This window comes from Papilio xuthus, unplaced genomic scaffold (genome assembly GCF_000836235.2).
Source record: "Papilio xuthus unplaced genomic scaffold, Pxut_1.1 DF825946.1, whole genome shotgun sequence".
NCBI lineage: Eukaryota > Metazoa > Arthropoda > Insecta > Lepidoptera > Papilionidae > Papilio > Papilio xuthus.
This window is the reverse complement of record NW_013532703.1, coordinates 1,471,314-1,489,829: the sequence shown is the minus strand read 5'-3', so window position 1 is coordinate 1,489,829 and position 18,516 is coordinate 1,471,314. Positions and strand designations below refer to the sequence as shown.

Sequence of the window (18,516 nt, the reverse complement as noted above, 5' to 3'; positions counted from 1 at the left end):
TCAGTTGACTAAAAACAAACTAATGACTGACCCATTCTCTATATGCCTCGTCTATATCTATGCTCTATCAATCCACGTCAACACTGCGTACTTTATATCGATTCGACTCTTAGCTGTACTAGGGCTGCCATCCGTTCGGATTTCCCCGGATTTTTCCTAGTTTAGAAGACGTCCGGAGGGTGCGTGCGGGCTTTCAGCTATAGTCCGGGTGAAAATCGGACTACAACAAAAGTCCGGGTTTTCGATGTGATTCAGTTCCCGTAATTGATGAAAATAAAAGCTTTGGGTTATTTTTATTAACTGAGTAAATAATATTAGGTTTGTATATCTTTTATTTAATACCTACGAAGATTAAAAAATTAAGCAAAATTAGATATTGTCGTCACAAGAACGTTTAAATACCCTATATCACGCAAGAGGCTTCAAATGAAAAATTTTCTTCTATCAAGTATGGAACAAAAGATATTTTAATCAATATGTAATTGAATGACAAAAAAAGAATAGAAATGTCCGGGTTGAAAGCTCCAAAATCCGGTGAACTTACGCTTTCGGTCGTTGGGGACAGATTTTAAAGATGGAAACCCTAAACTGTACCTACGTTTGGTGACGGTTTAGCGCCGATATCAACTTCGCACTGGGTAATGAAAATACAATATGGAGACGCCCTCTGGCACATTACCAAGACTTAGGACGATAAGTACTGAGCAAGTAAAGCCTTGCTCGTTGGGGACGAAAATGAGCGAATAACAATATATAAACACGACCTAATATATGAAAATCCTTGGTAGAGTCATATCTTTGAAGTTAATTTCAGTGTTATTTATACCCGATAATTAAACGCTATTATTTCTTTAATTAATTAATATTTTTATAAGTTCGTTAAAGAATTTACAGCAACGTTTAATACAACTGTTTTGACACATATTGTCATCTCTCACATACTCTTTGAAAAAATAGAGACAACGATATTTTTCAAAATTGGAATGTCGTTTAACTTCAAGAACAAACAAGTGACTGTGTGACAATCTTTAGGAAATTATGAGGGCCTTGGTAATAAATGAAATTCGCCTTGTTTGTCTACTTGTTTACAATTTTTGACATCTAGTGCAAAATATTGTGCATTGTTGGTGGAATATTATGATATAAAAGACTTGAGTAAGTTTTTGATAGCATTCAGTAGCTATCAAGCAGTCCCATAAGAAGTGCAAGATGAGATTTCTGGTACGAAGTTATTATTAAATTATTTTAAACACTTATAAAAGTATTTAATTGTATACTCTACAACATGTTTGGATTTTGATTTGATCTCTACCCGAAGTATCGAGAAAAAAGCGTTACGTTAGATATTTAATCAGAAATGTTTGCGACCAAGTTCTTAGTTATTTAGAGGCCGAGCCGAATGTTAATCAACATTAATTCCTTCCTATACATGTAATTGGTTTTAATCTAATTGAAAAACTAAATTAAACTGGTCTTGCGTCAACTATTTCTTATTAGCATGATATGAGGAACGCATTAACCTAATTTTATATTAAATTCTTTGTTTAACTTTCAGATCGCTTTCGCCGCCGTCCTCGGCTTTGCCTCCGCTGGACTGATTGCCCCCCTAGTCTACACCGGAAACGCGGGTGATGCTCAAGCTGCAGCTATCAATGCTAATGTAGCCGCTAACGACTACGCTCGTAATATAATCGAGAAACAATCTCTTCTCGAGGAAGACGTGCTCCGCAACAACAACGCTGCCATCCGTCGCGCAATTGATACCGGCAGGGATCTACATGAACGCGCCTACTGGGGTGACGTTGTTGCCTCACAAAACTACATCGCAGCTGCCCAATCCCAAGCCGCTGGGTTAGACGGTGCCGCAGCTGGTGCCCGTGCCGCATACCAATCTGCCCAACTCTCCTCTATTGCCCCTCTGGGTTACGCCGGCTACGGTGCTCATGGCATCGCCCCCTACGGCCTCCGGGCTTGGTAAATAAAATACTTACAGCTAAACGTTAAGGACTTACTTGGGAAGCAGATGGATTGCGACAAATATTAAGGTTGGCAGTCATTAAAAACGCCTCCACCTGCTTCTCGATATTATCAATAGAAAAACAAATTATATAGAGCGATCTATGCCAAAGTGCAAATAAAACACGTTCAATACAATTGCCGTTTTCATCCATCCTGTTGTTAGGCAGTTTGCATCAATATTAATACTGCATCTAATTAACTCAATGTTAAATAACGCTTCAGAAGTGCTCAGTTACATCCTGGACGTTGATCTCGTCTTTTGTTTTTTTTATTCACAGAAAGGCTAATAAAGATTTGACATAAAACAACATGACAAAACAACTAAACATTCTTAATATATTTTTTTATCCTACCAGTTTCGATTTATCCTTATAGAATCCGGTATCGAACTGCTACAAAAACCAAGTCAAGGTCGTACAGGGTGGACATTTATTAAATTCCTTTTTTAATCGCATATCGTGACAAAAAAGTGTTTACATCTTAACAACTATAATAAGACAAGTCCTTATTATATGAATTAATATTTAAATAAATAAATAATATTCTTTAGTCTAGATATTTTTTATCTATTTTCTAATTTCTTTCGTGTTTTGATACATTGTAATGGGTCGCTGTTTGATCTTTTTTTCATATTATAACAATAATCCAATTAGAGCTTATTATCTGATTAAAGTACATATATTATTTATTTAAATGTACACAACAATACGATTAATCTTTACAAAAGACGTAAAGAAACGAAAAAAATAAATAAATAAAAACATCGATAAAAGTATTGCTCTTTTCAGACAAAGAACATTCTGGAAGTTCCGAGGTATACGATCGAATAAATACAACTTTAGTACTTATTACAATAGGAATAAGAAACAATTAGCTTTAGCAGAGAGGTGTGGTGAAGCTAATAATTTACTTTACTACCTTGATAAGGGCGTAGGCCAACCACAAGAACATACGGCAGTAAAGTTGGTCGAACAAGTTCTGCACAGAATCATTTCGTTGAATGAAGATTGATTTGCAAAATAAATACCACGTCATCTTTCTAAAAGTAATGTCAGTTCCGTATATTTTAAGTTTTATACTATTGTATTATAGTTAAGAAAGTTGATAATTAGGTTAAAAATAATTAAAAAGATAAACAGCGACAACGGTTGGAAATATTAGCCGTATATTTTTATTATTAACTTAAAATAAATTTCCATCAAGGGGGGAACCAATTTTTTCGGAATTCATTACAATAGGGTCATAAGTTTGTATTTAAATAATTATGTCCAGTAGGCGACATTAATTATCGATAAATGCATCGAGCAAATGCTACGATTTTAAAAGCCGTAAGTCCTCACGTGTGTCAATTGGACAAATAATTTATGAATGTAGATCGCCTTGAGTGCAAAATATATGAATAAAAGCCGAACTGGTACTTAATTGTAGTGATAATAACAGCCGTACGTACATGTCCACTAGTCAGGTCAGTCATACACGGACTGTTTCAACTCTTATCAAATGGGCTTCCAGCGGTTGGAATGCAGCGATCAGTAGTTGAAAAAATATAATACTAGTACATTCGTGTATGTCCACCTTTAGTCGTAGGCGTAACGTCCACGCACTTATTCCACACTACACATACATGGACAAAGTTAAGGTCGTGCATAAATTCATTCGGACGTTTGAACGCGCTTTAACATAAACCACATCAGCTCATTGGGCCGTGGTAATTGAAATCGACTATACCTTAACGGAGGCGTTAATTGTTAAACGTATTTAAATCAAGTACACGCGTTTATATAGGCCGTAAACTCACGACAAATCTCATGATTTTGACATATTTTGTCGATTACATTACGAAAACGCATATCGTAATTCGTGCTAGGCCCTCTGGTTAAATATAACTACACACCCACGTTTATGCAGAAAACAATAAGGAAGCGACAAATTACATGAATATTGAATTGAAAACAACAATATTATGCGTTTGTCAGTACATGATACTTGACAATATTATAATGTAAATAATAAATATTAATTTATATCTTTGTTATATTAAAACAGTTTATGTATCGGAAAATATGCCGCCGTGGGCTTCAAATAAGTAGGTATAATAAGTAAATATACAGAACTAGCTGTACCCGCGACTTCGGCGACGTAAAATACTACCTTTGATTGGCATTTTAATTACTTAAGCTACTTATTTTACTAACACATAATACATATATAACAAAAAACATATTAAACTCACAAAAAATTCATATAAACCTGTAAAAATTACGATACTTCCATACAAATTTTCAACCGCTTTTTTGCGTAAAAAATTATACCTATGTCTTTCCCCAGGCTCTAAGACTATCGGTATACCAAATTTCATTTAAATCGGTTTAAGGTTTAAGCAGTTTTTGTGTGAAAGAAGGATAGACAGACGGACACAGTTACTTTCGCATTTATAATATTGTTAAGGATGATATTTATGTTGTCATAATTATATTATAGAGTTTGGCATTGCCCCTAAACTAGAAAGAAACATTTTTTACTAAACCAGTATAAGTGATTGTTTGTACGTAAATCAAAAATTAGTTTTGATGAATTTAGTGTAAAATAACATGTGAAGATTGCCACATGACGGGAAGCCATTGTATACGAAAGGCCTGCAAGGACTGCATCTCGTACACAGGGTAGGCGTTTTGGCTTAGTTTTTGTAGCCGGTTAATACCTGTCGCCAACTCTACTTGGGATTATTTGAGAATTAAGAATGCATACTGTGGAAGGTATTCTGTAAGGCATGTCCAATAGTGACCAAAGGTGCTGATGATGATGATGATGTGACAAATAAGTGAAAAAATGCGGTAGTGTAACCACTACAATAGTAAAAAAAAACTAAAACAATTGTGATATATCGTTCTGAAACGTTGCTGACCGTGACATTTGTTAAGTGTAAACAAGTTAATCTGTGGTACATATCCGAAAAAAAAGTTGCGATTAACATTTAAAAACCCAACTACGCCCAGTAGCTCGTAACTTAGGTTTAGGTCAGTATAGTAATTCTGCCTACTATTTTGCATTAAATTTAAATAACAACTAGCACAGATCTAAGAATACATTGTAAGCAACAGAGAAAATAATGTTTATACTTCGTCTCAGTGCATGTAAATTTTATTCAAAGTAACTTCATAATACAGATTATATAAAAAAGCGGTTTATGATAATTTACGGAACATTTACGGTAAAATGGCATTCCTTACATTTCTTCAAGTTAATTGATTACAAATACTTATTAGGAATAGAATAAACCATATAGATATGTAAAATACATTCCTATTTTTAACAATTTTTTTTAATATAATTAGATGGTAAACGAGTAAACAGCCACCTGAAATCGCTGAAATATCGAAGTGACCGTTGCCCATAGACATACGCAATTGCATATGCGTTGCCTACCTTTAATCGACGGAGGAGAGGATGCACAGAAAGAAAATATTTTCTCTTTCCATGCATCCTCTCTTCCGGAAAGTCCACTTCCACTTCCCAATCTTTCCTTATAAGAAAAAAGGTGGGAAGGGAAAGAGGACTAAATTAGGCCTCCGGGACGCACACTCATCAGCCGAAACGCGGAATTGCTTCCACTTCACGCCTGTCTTCTGTGTGGTCGTGGTATTTCACCGGGCCAATTCGTGCGAAGATGTTAAAGCGGGGCTCTACCACTGTTTACTAATCAGTCTTTTTTGTATACAATTTATTAATATTGTCATCTGATATTAAGATTTATATTAATTAAAACCACATACTAATAGTACATTTTTCATAGTCTAGCTGCCGTATTCTTCGTTATTTAATCGCCAATGGAGACTTAAAGTGTAGATTTCTTTTATTTAATCTATACTAAGGGATTGCTTCAACTCTTAATGAATCTGAATTAGTGTGCGATAATATCTCCGAGTCGTAAATAGAGATTGCATTTTTTCGTACAAAACGCCAGCGCCATCTACACGCCACGTGTAAACAACTTACGTACTGCACGTGCAAGGTACGTATACGCACGCATCCAGTTGTAATTTCTCCCCGCTAGAGGCGCTCCAGTCACACTAAGTTAGTCTTATCTATCTTAACACTTACCTTTATGGTCTGAACCGCCTTTTAACTGTTCAGCTTTAGCCTGCAACTTAGTCTGCATCGTCTCAGCTCCCTCCTTCATTTTAGCGAGAATACCTGGCACATGCAATAAAAGACGTTGGGGGACGGACCTTGATTTTATAAAGTTGGCTATGATAATAGATATTTAAATACTTTGAGTTTGTAGCAATTTGTTATAAGGATGGAAAAAAAGAAAGATTGGAAAAAAAAATTATAATGTTGGAAGTTCCTTAAAATTTGATCTTGATTCTTTTACCGTATTCGACCAAAGAATTTTTAAGTGTATATTTATTTTTGTCGGGTTATACAAACCATGTTTGTCCTTTTCTTTCAAGATGCGTTCCATATCTCCTGCCTTGTCTTTCACACGTCCAAAGAAATCTATCCGTTTCGGTAAGCGTACACAAAAGAAGTACAAATTTATTTGATATACTTACAGCGGGTATATAGCTGTATGTTGCTGTTAATAAATAAAATCAGTATATATCTAAACTTACCAGAAATACGTTTAGCAGCATCAGGACTTGCGGACTGGGTGAGTGCTGCCACTTTCATATATTCACTAGTTATCAAACCGGCAGCCTGAATCAAAATCAAAAATTTTATTTCAATCACAGAGAAACACAAATAAAAGATAATAAAATTAATAAAAAAACAAAGATCTCACCTCCAAACTTGCCGGACTCATTGCAGAATATTCCTCACTTAGTAATTCCACTATCAGACCCTCGATATCAAAGAAGAGGATATGACTCTCTGGATCTAGAATAAAAAAGGGTCTTTACAGACAGAAGTACAGACAACAAAGTAATCCTATAAGGGTTCCGTTTTTTTCCTTTTTAAATACGGAACTCTAAAAATATATTTATTTTAATTAAATAAAGTTCTAAAAATATATTTGAAGGTCTTGGTCTAAGAAATTCGTACCGGTAGGATTAGATCTGAATCCCTGCACAGTGAGAGGTGCGCGACGTGCGCGTGCGGGCTCGGCGAGAGGGCCCGCCCCGCCCGCTCCGTGCCCGCCAGACAGCGCCGCCAGCCCGCGTGCAGTCGCCGCACGCATCGCTGTCAGGTTACGATGACGTAGACCTCTGAATAAAAAAAAAAACAAATTAACCTCATTATTGTAAAAGGTAGCAAGAAAGTATGCTCAGAAAAAAACAATTTCTTTTTCCTTCCTTCACTGTCCCTTCCCATCCTTTATTAGAAAAGGCATAAAGAGAACTATAATTTGGTCTCGGTTGTCGATTTACCTGAAGAAATGCACAGCCGGGTTGGCCAGACCCTGCAGGTCTCCAGCACCAGCCGCCAGCGAGCCGCCCAGGTCATCTGCGACCGTCTCATCGCATGCTGACAGCACTTCCTCGGCTATCATACCTATAATCACGAGCTAATTTGGTTTTTCTAACATTATAAATGCGAAGGAATGGATGTATAAATGTATGGATGGATGTTTGTTGGAAGGTATCTCCAAAACGGCTTAACGGATCACGGTATAATTTGGCATTGTAGAACGCAGTCTGAATGAACACATAGCCTACTTATTAAGTTTTTATAGTAAGTAACCTATGTGTACGTGGACGGAGTCACGGGCGAATGCTAGACACTAGCGCAACAATTTTTCAAGTAACACCTGCTGAACTCACCATGCAGCACCCTGTCTAGATGTCCTGTCTCCATCTGCCAGACGTAGACAGTGCCGTCGCTGCAGGCCACCACCATGAAGTCATCAGCAGGCCGCCACTTGATGCTCACCACAGGGAACAGGTGCCGGGACGCGAGGGTCACGCATTTACGCTCAGTCAGACCTAAAGAAGTAAACGATATGTTGCATATCAAACGATTGGGTAGACAAAAAGCATTTTATTTTATATGGAAAGTACAAAGAGCTCTGTGGACCAAAGTCATAGCAACTGCTTCCGTCATATTTCACTCAAAAAATTCATAAACACGTAATGTTTTTAATATAATTCGTAAATATTTATAACAAAACATAAATCTTTTTTTTTTGCTAGAATGACGTATACAAATTTGACAGGAGAAAGCTCACACACATACAAAATGGCAAGATTACAATGTATGGTAAATGTACTTACTGAGTAGAGTGACACTATGGTCGGAGGCAACGGAGCAAATGCATTTCTGTATGCGAGTCTGAAAATATACATCATCGTGAGTTTCCGTTGCTATAAAAACATAGTGTAATGCTTTGAAAACATACCCGTCGTTACAAGATTACATTGTTGGATATTTTTTAATAATATCATAAGGTGGCAAACGAGCGAGCGGCCAACTTAAATCGCTGACATAGCGTAGCGACCATTGTTCATAGACATCGCAATTGCATATGCCTACCTTTAATCGACGGAGGATAGGATGCACAGAAAGAAAATATTTTCCCTTCCCATGCATTCCCTCATCCAGAAAGTCTACTTCCACTTCCCATCCTTTCCTTATAAGAAAAAGGGTGGGAAGGGGGAAGAAGACTAGATTAGGCCTACGAGTCGCACACTCATCAGACTGTACGCGAAATTGCTTCCACTTGACGCCTGTCTTCTGTGTGGTCGTGGTATTTCACCGAGCGAGGCCAATTCGTGCAAAGATGTGAAGCGGACTCTACGAAGTGTCAAATTTGATATATTATAATGGCCTACCTATAAATTTCATATTAAAATATAAATATAATATAATTACGCTGCAATTATGTGGAGGCACAATGAGCTGAGTTATCTCCCCTGCATGGACACAGAAACGATGTAAGAGTGCGCCAGAGAAGAGATCCCACAGACACACAGCGAAGTCTATCCCACCTGACACCAAGTGGGAACGGTCGTATCTGTACACGGAACAATTATATTTATTATAATTTTTACTCTTAACATGTTATGTTTTATTTCTTAAGTCTATATAACAATAATGTCATCTACAAGTATAAAAACTTGTGTGGATTAAAGATAAGTAAAGTGTCAAAAAACTAGCGGTCGCCCGCGACTGCACCCGCGCGGGATTAAAAAGAAACTTGTGTGTTTTTTGAGACTATGTTCTATATACATGCCTAATTTAATCAGAATCCCTTTAGCTGTTCTGGAGATACCTTCTAACAAACATCCATCCATCCATACATTCGCATTTATAATATTAGTAAGATATAACGAGATTGTTTACTTTTAGTGTGATTTAAAGACGTGATAACTTGTGTGTCCAATAAGTATATAGGCTTTAAATAATTTTTCTAATTATGTAAATTAAGTTTTACCTAATTATTATGTATATACCTGTGATGAATATGGTGAGGATATAACAGACAATTAACTCGGCCGTTATGTCCCAACAGTAACTGATGGGGTGGCCAATCTGAAAATTAAATATTTAAAATTAACTAATAATTACACTATTCAAACTTTCGTGAGACATTATACTAAACTGATATAAAAACGGCTAAACACTCACGTATATTCGTCCGGTGGTGGCACCGATTGGTTTCGAGCCCATCGAGGGCCCTTCATCAGGGTGAGTGGGACTGGTATTATTTCTCGGATAAGGCCCTCAGCTCACTGTGCGCCTGCGCTCTTAGGGCGCGTCTTGAGGGGGCGGGGCCGGGGGGGGGGGGGGGGGGCGCGGGTTGCGCCGGCGATGTCGACGATGTTGATACCAAAGCGTCGGTGGTGTTGTTGTTCAAGTTTCGCGGACTTGGTACTATTATTACCAGTACCACTCATCCTGATGAAGGGCCCGCGATGGGCTTGAAACTAGTCGGTGTCGCCACCGGACGAATATACGTGGGTGTTTAACCGTTTTTATAACGAAATCAAAGCGAAGTTTCATAAAAGTTCTCATTGTTTGTCCATAGACATTGAATTATATTAGACATGACATCACGAGTTAAACTTTAAACCACGAATTACCACTAATTAATAACATGCCCGTATTAAATACCATTTGATTGCTACGGACGATTATAAATAGTGTTTTTTGGAAAAATTATTCGCATGTCCGCTCTATATTTTTTCTCTCTATATCTCACCATCCAACTGTTGATGACCACCATGCAACAATTGCAACTGCACAGTATGAGTCGCGTTCACAATCACAATGGAGCCATCCTCTCTGCCGACCACCAAACGATTCGCAGCCAGAAGATAGATGGAGGCGGTTAGCTTTATTTCTGAAAAAAAAACATAATTAATAATAATAATAATTTGTTTATCCAGGACATATATATGCCAAATTTTAGAGCCATCCATGTCGCCGTTTTGAAGGTAACTTTTATTACAAAGTCAAGTGTTGCGCCAGTACACCGGCACAGTGCCGGATTTTCTTCCTAACAGTAGTTAGATAAAGTACTCTCATATATATACATCAATGTCATAGTAAAAGATAGTTTTAAATATCCGAAGTAACAGTTCTTTGACTTTTTGTTAATACCTTGTTCGTCGGGATGGCTCAACTGATCCAATATGCCGACGGGGCTTGGGTTCATCTCTTCCCAAGCCATATCCAAACTTGTCATTACTATCGGCGCGTGCGCTGAAAATCAAACAGATAATCTAACAACTCACATAAAAGTTAATTTCTTAAAGTGTCTGTATGTAAAAAAAAAACTTATATCGTAAACATTTTATGCATGTCTGTACTGCAAGGTAGCATATGTTTGCGATTGTACCTTTGGCTAATTTTTATTTTAATTTCCCCCTGAGCCATATCCAGCATCAGTGTAACTGGACAGAAAGGGGTTCCACAGTACTGCGAATTACAACCTCACGGAGCCATGTTAACCCCCCCAAAGGTAGGGTAAAAAAAAGAGGGCGCCATAGAAATTTCGTCCAAGATGCTCGTATAGCTTTAACCATTTCTGCCCTGGGCTGTCTTCATCTATACCATGTACCAGTTCAAACTACTAGCAACTCACAAGGCAACTGGTTGAGGACAGGTGTGACCGCCTGATCAACATTCCACAGCGAAACAACACCAGCGGAGTCACCCCGCAGCAACAATCTGCGCTGTTTGCCACCCACTGATGTTGTCACAAAACGCATCGCGGGCGGACATGACAACAGCTATAAAACAAACATATTCATTTTGATTTACCATCTACGTAGTATAATACAATTACGAGAAGCACAGAATTCGTTATGTGCACATATAACTAAATGAACAAAATCTAAGTCCTTCGAGCCGGAGACGAACAGTACTATCTAGAACTAGCTCACGGATATGATAGCCTGGTACAAATTAATTGATTAATATAACATTTAAGCATTTATTTTTAAATTAAATTGACAGAACTTGGGTTTCTGAGACCAAAATCTTCATTATAACACATTGTTATGTCTGTTTTATCAAAGATTTATGACAGAGATGCCGATATGTTTTATATTTATTTTGTCCTCACAAACCCACAGAGAGATAATATAATTATGCCTAGAATAAAAACTATACCTTATTATCAGGATGAGCCAAAATACTAAATAGTACAGGACTATCGTGCTCCACGGTTGGACCGTGAAAACCTTTGTGGTCAGGCACTGAGCTGAAAGTAAATAACCCTGTCAACTATATACTTGTATACATATTTAATACATATGTACAGATTTTTTTTAGAATTATTTGCGTTATATGTTTGTTTTATACATAACTGGCCAATTAGTATTGCTATAAAATAAAATGAAACATATATTTTAACAAAAAGACAAAAACAATTTTTATTTAATGCAGTTATTGGCGTACGACACTCCATTAAAAAAAACATATTTAAATTATGGACGAGTAGATGAATTGTGTAAGCAACTTAAATTCTATAATCTATTAAAATAAATTATAATCTACATTTATAAAGTAAATTACAGTACACTAACTAACCTCTTCTAAAATAATATGTAATGACATTTTTAATGATGATAAAAACCTATTGAAAAAAATCATAATGGCCATCTCTAAACTTAAATTGCGAAATATGGCTAATTAATTTAAAAATATGAAATGATTTTTTTTACATCTAGCAACACCAAATGCCACATATAAATGCATTAAGCTCACAAATGTGCTGGCAAAGGAATCAAACTGAAAAATGAACTACGTCGAAAACAATTACATACGAAATGACAAATAAATCGGTGCTGACCTACGTATGGCCCGTCCGCGTAGCTTGCTATAAAAGAAATTCGACATTTTAGCATTTAGCCAGCAGGCAAGAGTAAAGTGTCAAGATATTAAACTTAGTTCAAACAATTACAGGGAACAACGTCCATGTATTATAAAAATTCCAGAATATTTCTGTATATGTATTTATGTTAATAATTTACGTTATGTTCTAAAAAGTAGATGAATATGTATGATTTCTTTTTAAATTATTCAATTAGTATAAATGTTCATTTGATGTGCAAAAATATATTTTATAGTCTATGGTTTGACATGTCTGTACCTGTGATGTGTTGCCATGTGTAAAAAACATTCAACACAGAATATGTACCAGGCAAAGTGCTCTGATGAAATTCTAATGATGAACTTATATAAATTATAAATTATTAACATCCAATTTGATTTAAGCACATAGACAAAACCAATATCTAGCACATAACCTCACAAATTTATTCTAACCATAAAATGGTACTCTAATTGAAGGAAATTACCACATAAAACATCTCATATCTTCTTGGGCAACGCCTCCCTTAGTGACCACTTAACAAATCTGAATGCGACTGTTAAAACATATCTTTAAGACTTACTTAGCAGGCAGCTTATACATATATCCCTTGCCCTCAGTGGACCAGACAAGAACACGGTCCGTGGCAAGAAAATCTCCGGACATCCAGCGTTCCCCCGCTGGAGCTTGGATGGAACAGAGGACTGAAAAATCTCCTGAAATCATAATAAGCGATGATTATTATAAAAACATACAACAATTAGACATGAGACTATGTTTTTAAATTAGTGCAAAAATAAAACATAAAACCATAAAATTTATCGTCCGCGGAACTGTACTTGGACTTAAATATGTAGATAAATTTCTCATACTAAATCTACACTAAGGGTTTCCCTTAGTGAACAATTAACAACTTCATTATAGCTAACCATTACTAAAGATAAAATACGGTAGTACATTCTGACACCTAAATATTACCAAAATACCCACCTGCATCATATATCTGGCAATACTTAGCACAAACTACCAACACTGTTCGTTGGTTGTACGCACAGCAGTTAAGTGACAACGCATTCAGACAACGGATCTGTTTAGATTCGTTCTCATAGATAGGCTCAGATTGTTTATTCTCATGACCGAGAAGAGACCAAACCTGTGAAAAAGAAAACTTCATTAACTAACCGATTAACCCAACTGATTGTATAAATACTAATATACTATAGAAGAATTCAAATGAAATCATATTTTTGAGAATTTTTACAAGTCATTAACCCTACAGGCAGTTACGATAAAGCAGTACCATACATTTAGTACTGGCTTTAGGGGCACTATAGAATGGCCATTTAGGGCATTAAACAGAAAGGGGCGCCATTCTGCGAATTACAATCTCACGTATCCCTGTTAAAGTGACATAGTAAACACAGGGGATCGCTAGTAATCTGTCCCAGAGCTAATAGCATTACAACTGGCACTGCATATATTATTAAAAAACACTCAAAAATTATTACCATCCTGTGTGTTGATACAAAGATTTTTAAAATAATTTAAATTTAATATACTTACTTTCACAGTACCAGTTATAGAGATGGCTAAAACAACATCATCCTTTCTTGAAGAAGGTCGTAATACCTATAACATTAAAAAACATAGTCATTTATGTGTTACTTTAATACACTTTTAGTATATTTTTAATTTAACTATAATTTACTCACATGTAACGCTGAGATCCAATCCGGATTCATCTTGGAACTCAAACAAAATAATATCTCTAAAGAAAATGGATCCATAATAAGAATCTCCGCATAGTATCCATTGCAGAAGAGACGTAAATCTTCACTATTGCACATGTGGTAAGCCTGTAAAAAGTTAAATATTTGGTAATAAATCCATAATACTTTGCATAAATTTTGATTGTTACTGTAGAATTTAACTGCCAAATACTTATCAGACAATGAAAGGGATAATATGTAATTTATATAAATAACTAGCTGTCGCCTGTGATTAAAAATAGATGTTGGCCGATTCTCAGACCTACTCAATATGCTCACAAATTTTCATGAGAATCGGTCAAGCGGTTTCGGAGGAGTATGGGAACGAAAATTGTCACATGAGAATTTTGAATATAAGATAAAAATTAGGTGCCTGTATGTAATATCAATAAACTATTGTTTTGCCTACAATGAAAGACAAGTTTTTAAATATTTTCTCAAGGGATCTCCGAAACAGTTGGACAGATTTCAACGGGCCTTTCACTGGAGGGTAGCTAATGTGAGCGAGCAATTGTGAGTAATATTTTTTTAATTGCAATCATGAAAATCTTGCTGGGACACTCAATGTTACTTCATTACACATTAACTTTATAGGTACTTACCTGGATATTTGTGTGGATCTGAGTTAATTTGACGCTTTCTCTACATTTGCCATCAACCAGGTCCCATGTACACATTTCACCAGCTTCAGATGAGCTAACTATGTAGTTATTATCCTAAAATTAGATATTTAAATCAGTAATTTCTTTATTCCGCTAACATATAAATCAAGCAATGTATGAAACAGATTTTGATATACTTTCAATGAGACATACCTGAATTATTGAAGCCCTGGATAAACAAGTAACAGGTGCAGTATGTCCCACAAGAAGACATCGGGGAGTCATTTTCAACGTATCAGGATTTACTTGCCAAATACATATCTGACCATCGTAACATCCAGTAACTAGAGTTTTTTGATCTCTAGATAAGTACACCGAAGACACGCAATGCGATGGGGCATTTTTACCCCATAAAACAACGGGCACAATGAGATTCGTCCCGGGCATTCTCAGCTGAAAATAGGTAAGGCTTAATAGTGTTGTGTTCGACATTCTTTGTACTGAATTACCAGTTACTCTTTCTTATTTATGTAACAATATCAGTATTATAAAAAAGAGAATTAAATTAAACAGGATATAAGGACAATAATTTGATACAAACCTATTTATAGAACGTTTTGCCTTTGGAGGAACCTTTACGAAATTTAAAACTTAAGGATGTTGGCATATATCCATTCGGACACTAGATTTGTTAAAACTAAGTCTGGAAAAATAAATTTTATTATACACTACGCTATTGATAACAAATTAATCAATGAACAGATGACAGTGATCAGTGACACTTTTACATAATGTTGCTAGTACAGGAAAGTAAAAGTTACCATTTGTAAGGAAAATTACTAATGCCGTAACAAGTTTCCGTAGGTTTTGCCGCAACATGGTTTGGTGGTTTATTTTCCTGTGAAAACTATATCATACCATTGCTACATTCTCTTTAGAGATCTACGTTTCTGTGCATGAACATTTTTGGTTTCGTTGGAATTGATTTTTCGTAATTGTTTTATAATTATATTTAATACCTTAAGATAGCACACTTCGGATTGATACTTTTCTAGAAATAGTAGTAAAATTACGATGAGAAAGAACTTCGATGTCTTATCTAACGCAGACCAATTTATGAAGGTTCTATACTCTTGTTTTACAAAAGAAAAAAACCTGCGAAATTTCCAAATACAAATTGACATTTATACGTATCACGGAATGTTGTTTATGTTATTTATTCCTTAAATACAATGACTTCGGTTAAAAAGCATAATTTAAAAGATGATAAACTCGCAGATTTGGCAGAGAAAATAGACGTAACTGATGAAATGAAGTTAAAAATGTTAGCAGCTCTGGACCATCCTGAGCCTGATGACATCTTATATCCACCCGAACTGAATGCTCATTTAATCGAGCAGTTGAAGGTACTCAAAATATAACTAAAATCAGGAATATTTATTTTTAATTATTTTACTAACATAGTATAGTAATCGCTATATAAGTTGAATGATTACCCTAAGGCGTATGCTCATCGTTTATGTGTCCATCTTGAGGACAAAATTTCATTACTTCAGTTGCAATAGAAGCTTGTCTTAAAATGCTTCTTTGTGTATATGTCCCCATGAAAGTCTATAAGACGAAATGTTATTAACAATGTCATAAACATTACAATTTTAGTTGTGTTTTTTTTAATTTTAGGTAATGACATGTGAAAATAACGAGTTGCGAAAGTTAGTCTTCACAAGAGACGAAGAAGTTAAAGAACTTAATAAAACAGTAACCGATCTAAATCAGCGAATACGTGATATCATTTCTGGCACTGGGCCTGCCATATCTTCGAAATCTGCAGGTATAATAAGTGCCAAAATAACTGATTTATGCAAACAAAACAGACATTTGATTGCTGAATTAGAAGGTTATAAAACTAAAAATGGTGCGTTAGAAAGAAAAATAATGCAACTAGATTTGATAAACAAAGAAAACGAGAAATTAGATATTTGTGTATGTAAAGACGATACAACTGATGCAAACTTCGATGAGCTACAAGAACTAAACAATAAGCTTGCAGTTGTTAACAAAAAACTTTTTGATAGTAAAAACAAAAATTTAGAACTTAAAAATGACATATTAATCGCAACAAAAATCCTGCAACAAGAACTCGGCGATAAATTTATAAGTATTAAAGAATTACAGCGCGATTTAGCAGGTTGGAAGGGTAGAGCTCAGCAAATAGTGTGTTTGCAAGCAAGAATTAATGATTTGGAGGAAAAGTTAAACGGTAAACATAAAGATTTGATTGAAGCCAAAAAAAAGGATCAGAGTCAGGTTAGCAATTAATAATTTTTACAGGTAATACAACATTCCACCTGGCTGTTTTAAATCTAGAATTTCATGATTTCAGATAATAAGGGAGTTAGAGATGAAAAGAAAAAAGGAAGTAGACATGGCAATGAAAGATTTGCAATCGCTAAAAGAAGAAAATCAGGACTTGAAAAAAAAATTAGATGGCGCTAAATGTAGAATAAAAAATTTAGAATGTGACTCGCTATCATTGAGACAAAAAATGCAAACATTTGTTGAAAAAAGTAATCACGATGATTTGTTAATAAATGAACAAAGAGTAAGTATTTTTATTAAGCCTGCAGCCGCGTTACATCTTGTTTGCGCTATGGTATTTGTGTGATTTCCGGAATATATTATTACACATACACGTGTGAATGGAGACTAATGTTTCTTTAAATGTTTTTATTTTAGCGTTGCAAAAAGGTCGAAGTGCACATTTATCCTAAACGACAAAATATGTATAAAGATGTGATTTTCTTTTTCAGAATCAAATTAAAACTCTAGAATTGTATTACCAAGAACTTTTGAAAGAGAATACCAACAAAATAAATAAGATGAATTATGATATGGAGGAATCTAATAAACTGATGAAAAATTCAGAAGAAAAAATTGGAGCATTACAAAAGCAAGCTGTAGAGAAATCAATAAAAATTGAAGAACTAAGAGGCCAGCTTGCTAAATACGAAGAATGTTCCTTGCAAAATATATTTTATACTCCTATGAAGTTGGCCTCGGATAATGAAATTAAAAAACTCTCTGAACTTGTAAACACGTTAAACGAGCGTTTAGATTTCGAAAGACGTAAATGGGATGAGTTGGAATCTGCTCACAGGAAGCTGAAAGAAAAAAAGAAAAGGTTAGAAAAAAAAGTTGTTAATCTAGAAGATGAAATAAAAATTATCAGGGACTCTAGAAGGCCATCAAGAAGTTCCAAATCGTCAGTTATTAAAGAGCAACAAATTGATGCAAAACAACTTTCGGTCGGAAAGAAGCAATCATCAATTGCTACAATTGCTGAAAAACCCAGTTCAAGTCCGTCAATTGAAACCGAGGATGCTGTTACCTATGAAAGCTTGGATAAAGAGGAAATTAAATTTAAATTGGAGCTAACTGAAGAAAAATTAAAAATGTTAGAAGACAAACTTAAGATGATAGAAGATGAAAAGAAAGATGATATAATGCATTTGACAGAAATGATACAAAACTCAAAGCAATTGTTCAACGAAGCTTTAGCGGTATTACAAAAGGAGAAGTGTGTTTGTTCCTAAACATGCACAAAACATACTTTATTCTTTATTCTTTTAAACCTTTTTTTATAAGGGAATGATCAGGCGCAAGTGGCCTCTGTGCCGATTGCTGGTATTTATGTTGCGTCGCCGGACTTCGCTTGTATTATGAGTAGTCGCGGTTAGTTAGTAATGCCTAATAGTCTCCTTCAAAGTCGTATTTTATACAAATTTAAAATTTTAATGTAATGTAATTATTATCACCTAGTAAAATCTTGAATGTTGTCAGCACTCCTTTTTAATTTGTACCACTT

The 18,516-nt window shown here is 35.3% G+C and overlaps 3 protein-coding genes across 6 annotated transcripts in view; 2 read left to right on the top strand and 1 right to left on the bottom strand.

Annotated features, from left to right (window-relative positions):
- Nucleotides 1–15,421, bottom strand: part of Rbcn-3B (WD repeat-containing protein Rbcn-3B) — a 57,863-nt gene extending 42,442 nt beyond the window's left edge. Inside the window, exons 1-22 of one of the 4 annotated variants that reach the window (XM_013320920.1) lie at nucleotides 15,253–15,421; nucleotides 14,865–15,104; nucleotides 14,652–14,765; nucleotides 13,993–14,136; nucleotides 13,844–13,909; nucleotides 13,271–13,433; nucleotides 12,864–12,996; nucleotides 12,260–12,286; nucleotides 11,578–11,668; nucleotides 11,048–11,195; nucleotides 10,564–10,665; nucleotides 10,163–10,303; nucleotides 9,414–9,492; nucleotides 8,833–8,974; nucleotides 8,235–8,292; nucleotides 7,785–7,946; nucleotides 7,392–7,515; nucleotides 7,066–7,229; nucleotides 6,806–6,900; nucleotides 6,636–6,720; nucleotides 6,451–6,519; nucleotides 6,121–6,213 (exon numbers count right to left, since the gene is read on the bottom strand). In XM_013320920.1, coding sequence (XP_013176374.1) covers nucleotides 6,121–6,213; nucleotides 6,451–6,519; nucleotides 6,636–6,720; nucleotides 6,806–6,900; nucleotides 7,066–7,229; nucleotides 7,392–7,515; nucleotides 7,785–7,946; nucleotides 8,235–8,292; nucleotides 8,833–8,974; nucleotides 9,414–9,492; nucleotides 10,163–10,303; nucleotides 10,564–10,665; nucleotides 11,048–11,195; nucleotides 11,578–11,668; nucleotides 12,260–12,286; nucleotides 12,864–12,996; nucleotides 13,271–13,433; nucleotides 13,844–13,909; nucleotides 13,993–14,136; nucleotides 14,652–14,765; nucleotides 14,865–15,098 — 2,434 coding nt within the window. In that variant the 5' untranslated portion in view covers nucleotides 15,099–15,104; nucleotides 15,253–15,421. The remainder of the gene's footprint in view (nucleotides 1–6,120; nucleotides 6,214–6,450; nucleotides 6,520–6,635; nucleotides 6,721–6,805; nucleotides 6,901–7,065; nucleotides 7,230–7,391; nucleotides 7,516–7,784; nucleotides 7,947–8,234; nucleotides 8,293–8,832; nucleotides 8,975–9,413; nucleotides 9,493–10,162; nucleotides 10,304–10,563; nucleotides 10,666–11,047; nucleotides 11,196–11,577; nucleotides 11,669–12,259; nucleotides 12,287–12,863; nucleotides 12,997–13,270; nucleotides 13,434–13,843; nucleotides 13,910–13,992; nucleotides 14,137–14,651; nucleotides 14,766–14,864; nucleotides 15,105–15,252) is intronic. The other 3 variants (XM_013320922.1, XM_013320921.1, XM_013320923.1) reach the window with 3 other exon arrangements.
- LOC106124356 (cuticle protein 1-like) lies at nucleotides 1,153–2,327 on the top strand. The gene is made up of 2 exons (XM_013320927.1): nucleotides 1,153–1,221; nucleotides 1,556–2,327. Exons 1-2 carry the CDS (start codon nucleotides 1,210–1,212, stop codon nucleotides 1,976–1,978), a joined length of 435 nt encoding a protein of 144 aa, XP_013176381.1. The 5' UTR covers nucleotides 1,153–1,209; the 3' UTR covers nucleotides 1,979–2,327.
- Nucleotides 15,422–15,805: 384 nt separating the features above from the next.
- On the top strand, nucleotides 15,806–18,490 carry LOC106124106 (coiled-coil domain-containing protein 13). Its single transcript, XM_013320566.1, has 4 exons — nucleotides 15,806–16,057; nucleotides 16,332–16,958; nucleotides 17,035–17,253; nucleotides 17,462–18,490. The coding sequence occupies exons 1-4, from the start codon at nucleotides 15,884–15,886 to the stop codon at nucleotides 18,242–18,244; spliced, it is 1,803 nt and encodes a 600-aa protein (XP_013176020.1). The 5' UTR covers nucleotides 15,806–15,883; the 3' UTR covers nucleotides 18,245–18,490.
- Nucleotides 18,491–18,516: the final 26 nt, after the last annotated feature.